At 38.0% G+C, this 11,965-nt stretch overlaps 1 protein-coding gene across 1 annotated transcript; it reads left to right on the plus strand.

Moving 5' to 3' along the window:
* The first annotated feature begins 797 nt into the window (after positions 1-797).
* LOC106416999 lies at positions 798-3,830 on the plus strand. Its single transcript, XM_013857866.1, has 3 exons — positions 798-1,992; positions 2,090-2,272; positions 3,169-3,830. Exons 1-3 carry the CDS (start codon positions 798-800, stop codon positions 3,828-3,830), a joined length of 2,040 nt encoding a protein of 679 aa, XP_013713320.1.
* Positions 3,831-11,965: the final 8,135 nt, after the last annotated feature.

Consider the following 11,965-nt stretch of genomic DNA (forward strand, 5'->3'; position numbering starts at 1 on the left):
TTTTAAAACAAAATTGAAAATTGATTGTATAATGTGTTATGAAGTAAATTATGCGTCTAATTTTTTTTTGTCATCAAATTATGCGTGCAAGTTACTTTCAACATTTTTTTTTTGGAACATAGAGGTTGACATTTTATGCCTTCCAGAAAAATAGTGAGAATAATAAAAGGAAAACCTTATTTTCTTTGATAAGGATGATGACTATAACGGCCGTTCAAAAAAAAAAAAAAAGAAGATGATAACGATGACTATCCTCATCACGTAAAAATAGAAAATACATTATCCCCTTTGACCCAAAATGGAGAACACGGTATGGCGGCTTCCTAGATCAAGATCTTCATTGAGATTTTGATCTTCCCCTGATCTTTGGCGTTAGATCACCTCTGTCTTGCTCTCCGGTTGTGGACAGATTAGTGTATTCGTGGAACTCGGGCTTTCTCCAAGGGCGGCTTGATCAAATCATCTTTGGGATTTGTTTCATCACCCGATCTGTTATTCTTTGATAACAGATAGTTTCTCATTGTCATTCTGAGTATTATCTGGCCGAGGAAACCATCATCACAGAGCGGTTTCAGAGAAGACTGCATCATCTCGTCGGGAAAGCTTAAGGTTTGGATTACAATCCTCGTTGGGATCGTCTCTCTCTCTGATCCTTACGGCCATTGCAGTAGAGATCAGTTGCTTTGCTTTCTAATCACCTCACTTTGCTGATCGAGTCAAAGTCTCATCACGTTTTTCAGCTGTTCCTTGATCATTACGTTTAGATCAACTGGTAGCAGCGATCATCATACCTTTGTATGGGGTTATCATTTAGGCATAAATCCAGTCACTTGGCTAATATCAAGGGCAAAAGTATTCTCTACGAGGATGATGATGAGCTGATAAAGCTAACTGATCAGGATGATCTAAAAATCATTGATGAGTTCAGGCTGTCATTGATTGGCAAGATTCTTAACCCAAAGAAACAAAATGTCGAGAAGCTTATCCAGAAAATGCCTTTGCATTGGGGTTTGGCTGATCGAATTGTTGCCAATGACTTGGGTAATGGGAAGTTTCTTCTTAACTTTTCATCAGAAGATGACCTCAACTCTGTTCTTAGACAGGGTCTATTTCACTTCAATTTATGTATGTTTGTGTTAGTAAGATGCGAGCCCATTGTTCATGATGACTACCCCTGGATAATTCCCTTCTGGGTTCAATTGATTGGCATTCCTCTGCATTTATGGACGGATAAAAACCTGAGAACAATAAGGTCAAGATTGGGGTATGTTGACAAGGTTGAATTCTCTGAAGGGCGGATGCTCATTAATGTGGATACTCGGCGCCCTCTTAAGTTCACAAGAAAGGCCGAATCGGATGGGGATGAGGTCACAATTGAAATAAAGTACGACATGTTGTTCAAGCACTGCTCCACTTGTGGAATGCTTACTCATGAGAAGGAGTCTTGTCCTTCCTTGGAGATAAAGAATAGGTTACAGCCAAATACAGTGCGTCAAGATGTCTTCACGAGGGTGCAAGTTCCTTTAGAACAATCGCATCATCGAACCAGCTCTCAGAGCGTAATCGCGTCTCGCCAGCCACTACTTACACCCACCGATCTGAACAACCGTTCCTTTCGGTTAAGCTCTGAGTCTAGCGACAGGAAGTTGGACATGGACTCTCGGTATCGTGGATCGCGTACTGATTATGGGTCATACACTGATAGGATCATGCGCCGACAGAATGACTACTCCAGAAGTAGTAGATATGGTGGTTCACGAGCGTCTACGGGTCCTTATGACCGAAACCGGGGCTCGACATGGAGAGCAAAATCAACAACGATACACCATGGAGCTAGCTTGACAAAAGCTAGTGAAAAAGCACGTGAGGAACCAATCAACAGTAATAGAGAGGTTGTTTCATATGGACAACCATCACCTTCAAGAAGCACTGATAGACAAAATCAAGAGGATGAGAGGGCTAGTGAGAAACGCGGTATTAGGAGGTTAGCAAGTACGATTGTTACGCCATCTCGGGACCTTGCCATGGAGGAGAACATTACGAAACGTTCGAAAGATCTTACTCGATCTCTTTCTTTTTCTACTCTAAGAGAATCAGGAGATGCCTATTGCGGATGAAGATAACCAGATTATTGGTGCTTTAAATGATATGGAGATCGAAGAACATCAGGATGGAGGGATGATGGATTGCGATGTGCAGGGCGATGATTTATTGGGCTTGGAGCTCAAGGAGATGGACGCAAACACATCTCAACCGAGTGCATCATCTCATCGTGAGCCGCTCAAAGAGCAAATAAAATATTCAAATAAAGCATCATTGAGCAGGAAACATGGTACTAAACCGAGTGCCTCATTGGGCATTCCAAATAAGAAATTTGATGTCCTCCGAAGGGGATCTCCACGTAAGCGATCATCTTCGTCTCACGGTGAAGTAGGAAGGTCAAGGTGTCGACACCAGAGCTCGAAGCAGCTACAAATTGGCTCGTCCACAAATGATGGATTGATGGGTTCCAAAAACTCATCACACAATCATCTATGAGGACACTCAGTTGGAACTGTCGAGGTATTGGAAACGACCTCACAGTTCGATGCCTTACGGAGATGTGTCAGAAGCATCGCCCAGGACTTGTGTTTTTTTCTGAGACAAAGAATAGGAGGCTGCTGTTGCAAAACATTCAGGCTGACTTAGGATTTGATCGTATGTTTACCATTGAGCCACTTGGTCTTAGTGGAGGTCTAGCTCTTTTATTTATGGATGAATTTCAAGTTAATGTTTTATTTTCGAATAACAGAATGATTGAAATTGAGGCAATCATTGATGGAATAAAAGTCTTTATGACATTTGTTTATGGAGACCATGTTTTAGAACGTAGGGATCAGGTCTGGGAATGTCTTACGCGTTTCTCAACAACACGAGATGGACCTTGGTTCATGATAGGTGATTTTAATGAAATAACTGATCATAGTGAAAAAGAGAGAGGCAGAAGGCGCTCTGGTAGCTCTTTCTTGTATGTTAAGCAGATGCTGAGTGATTGTGGTATGTTAGAGTTTCCATTTACTGGAAATATGCTTTCTTGGGTTGGTAAAAGAGCAGGAGGGACAACTGTTAGATGCCGACTGGATAGAGCAGTGGGGAATGAGAACTGACATGAAAAGTTCCCTCATACAGCTGCAAGATATCTTAGGCTTTGGGGCTCGGATCATCGCCCGATCTTAGCAGATATTCTTACAAAACCAGTGTGGAAAAAAAAGAAATTCAAATTTTATAAACGTTGGTTGGATAATGAGGAACTAAGGCAAGTCATCTTGGAAGGTTGGAAGTCAGAGGATTTACCACCAGAAGCAAATATAATAGATCATATTGCTAGTTGTCGGAAGGCATTGAGTCAATGGAGGAGACAAAACAATGTGAATACAGAAAAGCAAGTGGATGAGCTTAAGGAAAAGGTGGAGGATCTATATTCAAATGATGAAGCTACCTCTGAGGAAATAGCGGATGCTCTTAAGGAACTATCTACTGCTCTTAAGGCAGAAGAGATATTTTGGAGACAGAAAAGTAGGGTCCTGTGGTTAAGGGAAGGAGATAGGAACTCAAAATTCTTTCATGCTCTGGTGAAGCAAAGAAGAGCAAGGAATAGGATCACACAGCTCCTAGATGAAAATGGAAATGTGGTGGAGGATGAGGAAGGATTAGTAGCCATTGCTACTAGCTATTTCACGCAAATTTTTGAGTCCTCGAACCCGGAGGATATAGCTGATGCTTTGACAGAGGTCTCAACATCGATTACTGGGGCAGTAAATGAGGACCTTACAAAACCAGTAACTGAATGAGAGGTCAAATTGGCTCTTTTCGCAATGCACCCAGAAAAAGCCCCAGGGCCAGATGGAATGACGGCCCTCTTCTACCAAAAGTTTTGGGATATTGTCAAAGAAAATTTAACTCGTATGGTTAATCAGTTTCTCTTCGAAGGAACAATGGCGCATGGGTTAAATGATACTAATATCTGCCTAATTCTGAAGACGGATAAGCCGAAAGAGATGACAAAATTTAGACCTATCAGCTTATGCAATGTCAGCTATAAAATAATATCTAAGGTCTTATGCCAAAGATTGAAGAAGGTTCTCCCACAGCGGATTTTAGAAACCCTGTCAGCTTTTGTTACAGGAAGACAGATCACAGATAATATCATGATAGCTCAGGATATGTTCCATGCACTAAGAACCAAACAAGGTGGAAGAGTCAAGAGAATGGCCATAAAAACGGATATGAATAAAGCATATGATATGATAGAATGGTCTTTTATGGAGGCTATCATGCGGAAGATTGGTTTTTCAGAGATATGGATTGGCTGGATTATGAGGTGTATCACCTCGGTCAAATACAAAGTACTCATGAATGGAGAGCCAAGGGGAAATATTGTCCCAGGTAGAGGTTTACGTCAAGGAGATCCTCTGTCTCCTTTCATATTTATTCTATGCACGGAAGCGCTCGTTAGCCTTCTTAATCATGCAGAGAACCAAGGAAAGATAACGGGGATGCGAGTCGCACCCGCTAGCCCCTCGGTATCACACCTTCTCTTTGCTAAAGATAACCTTTTCTTTTGTAAGGCGGAGCTCCGTGAATGTGAAGAAGTTATGAAAGTAGTCATGAAATATGGGAAAGCATTAGGACAATGTATTAACTTTGAAAAATCCTCATTACTCTTCGGTAAGAGGATTCCTGCAAATGATTGACAGCTCATTAAAGACACACTTGGTATCCAAAACAAAGGGGGAATGGGATCCTACTTAGGAATTCCAGAGGACATTAGTGGATCCAAGTGTAAGCTATTTGTTAGCTCTTCCGACATATGTCATGTCCAGTTTCTTGCTCCCGTTGGAGATATGTGATAACCTTGCGAGTGCCATCGCACAATTCTGGTGGAGTTCAAATTCACCAAAACGAGGGATCCATTGGGCTAAATGGGAGAAGATGTGTGCCCCTAGAGAAGAGGGAGGTATTGGCTTTCGCATGATCCATGAATTTAATCTTGCTCTTCTAGCAAAGCAGCTTTGGCGTCTTGTACAATTCCCAAACTCACTAGTGGAGAGAGTTCTCCGGGGAAGATACTTTCGGCTGAGTTCGCCTTTGCGAATCGGTACAGTGGATAGTCCATCGTATGTGAGGACGAGTATCATAGCGGCAAGGAAACTACTACTTTTGGGCATCAGGAGTAAAGTACACTCAGGATATAAATTAATGTTTGGCAAGATCCATGGATTCCCTCGATTCCAGCAAGACCGGCTCGCCCCATAGCCCAGTAGTACATCCAAATATGACAGTCAGTAATCTTATTGATTTTGAGTCAAAGGAGTGGGATACTCAAGCATTGGAACAGTATATAGATCAAGAGGACATATCAATTATTCAGAGTCTGGCCATAAGCTCTACTCATCGACAAGATACTTTCAGTTGGAGCTACACCAAAAATGGACAATATACTGTCAAATCTGGATATTGGGTAGCTACAAATATACTGACAGATGTTGAGGAAAAATAAGTTGTTGAGCCGAGCATAACCAAACTTCAAGCCTTTGCTTGGAAAGTCAATGCACCACAAAAGATTTGTCATCTTATATGGCAACTAATTTCAGGACAGGTAGCTGTCACAAGGAATATGGTACGTCACAATATGTGATGTGATAATTACTGCCCAAGATGTGGAGAGCATTAAGAGACGGTTACTCATGCGATCTTTGAATGCCCACCAGCAGTACAAGCATGGGACCTGTCATCAACACCGTCAAGCTCTCAGACTTTCCCTACTTCGAGTACCTACACCAACATGGACTATCTCTTTTGGAGGAAGAATAGTATTGTGGAACCAGAAAATGACAGAGATCCATATCCTTGGATAATTTGTTACATTTGGAAAGCGAGGAACGACAAGCTGTTCAGAGGTATAGATATGGACCCCTTGGAGTTAGTCAGATATGCAGAGAGTGAGTGTCAGCCATGGTACAATGCAAATGACTCTATACCTGCTCCTTCACAAACACAAAAGGGTGAAGACACACAAGCCTTAAGCTTGGAGAATATTTGTATGGTGGATGCCTCATGGACCTCTATGGATTAATTCAGTGGAATTGGATGGGTGTGAAAGGATGATAGAGGAAAGATTCAACTAATGGGGACGAGAAATTTAAGGAGGCGAGAAACATCACTACACTCTGAACTGGAAGCTTTAAGATGGGCAATGGAGAGCATGCTACAACATTCGACATGTCAGAGATTTGGGACGTATTGCAAAGACCTGATTGCAATGGTAGTGGATCCACAAGCATGGTCAAATTTCTCAACCGAGCTGGAGGTCATTCAACTTCTCAAGATGTGCTTTCCGGACTTCAAAATCGAGTACTTCCCAAGTTTGAGTAATAGAATAGCCGTTAGTTGGCGAAAAAAAAGAGATAATACATGAGTCGACGAAAAAGAAAGAAAGATAATACATGCGTCAATAACATTTAACACTAGTTTAATATCCGCGTCTTGTGCAGAATGAACACTATATATAAAATTATTTTATTTATTATATGTTTTTTACATATTATTAAATAATAAATATAAATTAAATAATTAAAAATCAATAACTATTACATATATAATTAAATTAGTGCGACCATATAAATAAATTTTATTAATCCAAACAATATTTTTTTTCTATTTGATAGGATACATAATTAAATTTAAATGATATTAACATATATAGTATATATTTAATATTAATGTCTATTAAATGATGCTTTCTACTCATATGATTTTTTTGATCATGTGTATCTTTTATAGCAAAAATTTTGAAATTACTGATAACAAAATTTTCATTGCAGGAATAATAGTTTTAGTAATTTATATATTATTAAAATATTAAGTTGTTGATGTTTGCCGAAAGATTTTATCAAGAAAAAATTTCAAAGTAAATTTTGAAATTAAAATATTTATGTATTTTATATGGTATATAGTTTAATTTAAAATTATATATATATATATATATATATATCTCTTTTAATCTTAATAATTATTAAATGAGACTTTCAACTTATATGATGGTGAAATTTCATGTTTATCACTTTCATGATACCACTTTTTATCTTTACCACCATTAAAATGATATTTTCAAAAATACATTTTTCATTAAGTGGCAAAAGACTCTTATACCATTGTTTTATATATATAATAATCATTACTTAAATAAAATAAAAAATAAAAAAATAAAAAATAAAAATTTGTTTTCGAATTAAACTTTTTCAAATTCGAACTTTTTTTATAAAACCAATTTTCGAAATTTTTTTTATTTTTTTCAAAATTTCTTTTTGAAAATCGAAAATTATTTTTGAAACTATTTTTTAATTTTTAAGTATTTATTTATATATTTATTAGAATCCTAAATTTCACATTCCAAAAAGAATAAATTTTACTTATACACTTTTTTTGATACTACTATTCAACTTTACCATTAATTAAAGAGCTTTTTCATAAATACCACATTCATTAATGTGTAAAAGACAATATTGCTCTTAACTTATCTTCAACTCATCTCTATCTCTCGATCTATCTCTTTCGCGAATCTCCGTCGTCCAGATCCGTCGTCTCCATCCAGATCCACGAAACAGACGAGATCGAGACTCAAAACCTCAAAATGTTGAATCCTCAGCAAGAATCACAACGTGTAAGTAATTTCTCGGATTTTGTTGTTTCGATCTAAGAGAAAGAGTTATCTATTAATAGTCAGATCTAAGAGAAAAATTTCCGATAGTGAACATTGAGTTTTTCAAAATCTATAACCCTTTATAAATCTAAGTTATTTAGTAATTTAATTGACATGTTCAGTTCCCGACCCTCATGAAAGAAGCGTATGTTCAAGCTTATATGAGAGCCACAAACCTGCCATCACACATTTGCTTCGATTTACAATGGTAATCACCAAATTCATCATTGGCTCTTGTTTTTTTCTCAAGTCTTATTGACCAATCATTGACATTTTTTTTTTAGTTTCTTCTTGTGTCTTAGATTGCAGAGTCTGTTCTCTTTAGCAGTGATAAAAGGTATGCTACAACGCAAGTGAAGGCTCCACCTCAGCTGCAGAAAACGGTGTGTTAAATAACTCAGTTTCTGTTGCTCTTTCTTGCATTTTTGTCTCATATGTCAGTTGTTTCCTATGATTTGATCTCTCACATCAACTATTTATGAGTATAGGGTGCTGTTAGAATGTTGACGGTAAGCCATGGATTTGTTTACGAACTTTATGCACTTCATGGGAAAATCTCGTGGTGGCGAAGGTAAGTTTGGCATTATACTTACCTTTATTACTTATATGGTTTGAGAAATGCTGTTTATAATGCCATGAGTCAACATGTCTGCATTTCTTTCACTAGTAATCACTTCTTAAACTCCCAAGTATAATCTAGTCTTTCGACATTGAAAAGCAGAGAATAGTTTTTCTTCTAGAATTGAGTTTTTTTTTTTAATTGCAAGTGAGTTACAAGTTTGTTGCTTCTGCAGGTGCTTGTACGTGACATATGGGTCTTTGAGAAGTCTCTATTCCACACAGGAGCTTGATGGAGTCTCTGCGGCAATATTGAATTTCCTTCAAAGGATATAATCCAACATGCCCTCTGATTTTTTTTTTGTTTCTCTCGATTCTCATTCCCGGACCAGAGCATCCTAAGAGATCACTTGATGTGTTTCTCCAGCCACTAATATATGAGTTGCAACAACTATGGGCTCAAGGTGCTGAAACATACGATGTTTCGTGTAAAGAAAACTTTCAAATGCGGGCAGTACTAATGTGGACAATAAGTGATTTTCCAGCATATGGTATGTTATCTGGATGGACAACGTATGGAAGGCTATCATGTCCATATTGTCAAGATAATACTGATGCATTCCAACTAAAACACGGAAGGAAAACGTGTTGGTTTGACTGTCACAGGAGATTCCTACCACCTGATCATCCATATCGTAGGAGTAGGAATTTGTTTACGAAGAACAAGAGGGTGTTTGACAGTCCACCTCCAGAAATTTGTGGGAAAGATTTGAAGATACAACTAAGAGATTTTGGTGCAGAAAGGACGCCAGACGTCGGTGGACATGAGCGTTTTCCGGTAGATGTTGTTGGAGACCTACATAACTGGCACAAAAAAAGTATTTTCTTTGATCTGCCATACTGGGAGGATCATCTGCTAAGGCATAATTTAGATGTCATGCATATTGAGAAGAACTTTTTTGACAATCTCATGAACACGATCCTTAATGTTCAAGGTAAAACAAAGGATAATTTGAAGTCATGACTGGATTTAGTCGATATATGTGCTCGTTCAGAACTTCATGTTGATAAGAATGGTAGGGCTCCCTTTCCCATATACCGACTTGATGCAGAGGGAAAAGATGCGTTCTTTGATTGGATTTCAAACGATGTGGAATTTCCAGACGGTTACGCATCAAATTTGCGTAACTGTATCGACAGAAAGAAAGGAAAGTTTACTGACTTGAAAAGCCACGATTGCCATGTAATGATGCAGCGCATCCTTCCATTTGCCTTCAAGGAACTATTACCACGAAATGTTCATGAAGCAATTGCAGGGATAAGTGGTTTCTTCCGCGATTTATGCACGAGATCAGTGACTTTTGAAGGTATTGAAAATTTGAAGACTAACATAGCCGTGATTCAGTACAACCTTGAGAAGATATTTCCTCCCTCGTTTTTTGATGTTATGGAGCATCTTGTTATTCACCTGGCAAGAGAATTGGAACTTGGTGGTCCTGTGCAGTATAGATAGATGTATCTGTATGAGCGGTATATGTTCCATTTGAAGAAGATGGTGAAAAATTTAAGTAGGGTGGAAGGTTCTATAATCGTACAGATGATCAATGAAAAAACTTCAAACTTTGCCGAGTACTACTTTCCAGCAGAAATTCAGACCAAAAACAGAAGACCTGCTCGACATGATGATAGAGGCGAACGGGCAACATATCATGTTACGGTTCCAGACATTTTCACAGACGTTGGACGACTTAGCGGAAAACCAAAGGACCGTCGACTTACTGAGCATGAGCGCAGTAATTTGCAAACATATTTGCTCACCAACTGCGAAGATGTTCTTCAATATGAGAGGTAAATAAATTAGCTTACAAATTTTTATTTTAACAAGTTGAAATTTAAATCTTAATTAATTACATTATTGTCATCATATGTACAGGATTTTCATGGCATAAAAGCGGTTCGAATATTGATACGCCACAGAGGACGAGCTAGAAGAAATGAAGCAGAGAGAATTTTCTGGATGGATGTTTACTTATGTGAGTGCTTTAAACAAATTAAAATATCATTTATCACATATTTATACTAATTCACATTTATTGATATAGCATATATATGTGCTATTAATATAGGTGTCTGCTGGTTTGGCCAGAGGTGAAACATTTGACGATTGGATACGCGAGTTAGTCGTTGGACCAAAATTTGTTGTGAAGTCATATCCGAGATTTTGTACTCGAGGATATGCATTCACAACTCAGAAGAGGAGACGTTCGAGTACGACTTATGATGCTGGCGTTTGTTCTGCATCAGGAGATGATGTATACTACGGACACATACGTGAAATTTTGGAAATCAAGTATTTGGGCATGGTTGGATTGCGCTGTACTGTTTTCTATTGTGATTGGCACGACAACACTCTAGATCGAGGTGTGAGAACAGATGCATTTGGTGTTACATCAGTAAATTCGAGGCGAAAGCTGCAATATTATGATCCTTTCATCCTTGCTTCTCAGGCCGATCAGGTAATTAAATATTAATTATTTAGAATGATTCATCATCATGTGTATTAATTTATAATTTTACTAATAATTTTTTAAATGTTACAGGTTTGTTATATCAAGTACCCCCGGGTAAGGAACAGAGATGATACATGGGTTACTGTTACAAGACTCAACCCGAGAGGCCGAGTTCAGGGAAGTTCTGAGCTGGAAGACCCACTACAACCAAGCACATCCGGCAAATTAAGTGCAGCAGAAGATTTAGCTGGAGTTGGCCTTGTAGTTGATTTAACCGACTTCGGAGAGGAAGTCGTCGTTAACGTAGAGGATGAACCAGTGATTGGAGAGTTTCACCAAGATCCAGATTCAGATTCATCTGGTGATGATGACTCGGAAACAGACTAGCATCGACTTTTTTTTTTTTTAATAGATATTCCGACGGAATTCCGAGGAAGATAATGGTTTCCTCGGAATTCCCTCGGAATATTCCGAGGAAATAGGGTTTTTAAACCAAAAACAACGTTTTGCGGTTTGAATAACACTTATATAACCCTTATTAAGTGTCTTAGACTGATTATGAAGTCAAAAATTTGTTCCTTACCCTATAATAAACACTTTTCCGATTGTATGAACGAAATCCCCACAACATAAGAGAAACACTTATACACTTTAATGAACGGTAAAGGGAATACTTTCAATTCGTTTTGAAATTTGGTATTTCATGGTTTATGATCATCTATACAAAGAATCCTCAATGGTATGCATTACAATTGTATAAGAAATGAAATACGGCAAAAGAAATTGATGTTTTGAAACCCCAAACACTAGTTCCTCGGTATTTCCTCGGAATATTCTGACGGAATTCCGAGGAAGATAATGGTTTCCTCGGAATTCCCTCGGAATATTCCGAGGAAATTCCGAGGAAATAGGGTTTTTAAACCGAAAACAACGTTTTGCGGTTTGAATAACACTTATATAACCCTTATTAAGTGTCTTAGACTGATTATGAAGTCAAAAATTTGTTCCTTACCCTATAATAAACACTTTTCCGATTGTATTAACGAAATCCCCACAAAACACTTATACACTTTAATAAACGGTAAAGGGAATACTTTCAATTCGTTTTGAAATTTGTTATTTCATGGTTTAGGATCATATATACAAAGAATCCTCA

Source organism: Brassica napus, chromosome C9 (genome assembly GCF_020379485.1).
Source record: "Brassica napus cultivar Da-Ae chromosome C9, Da-Ae, whole genome shotgun sequence".
Classification (NCBI taxonomy): domain Eukaryota; kingdom Viridiplantae; phylum Streptophyta; class Magnoliopsida; order Brassicales; family Brassicaceae; genus Brassica; species Brassica napus.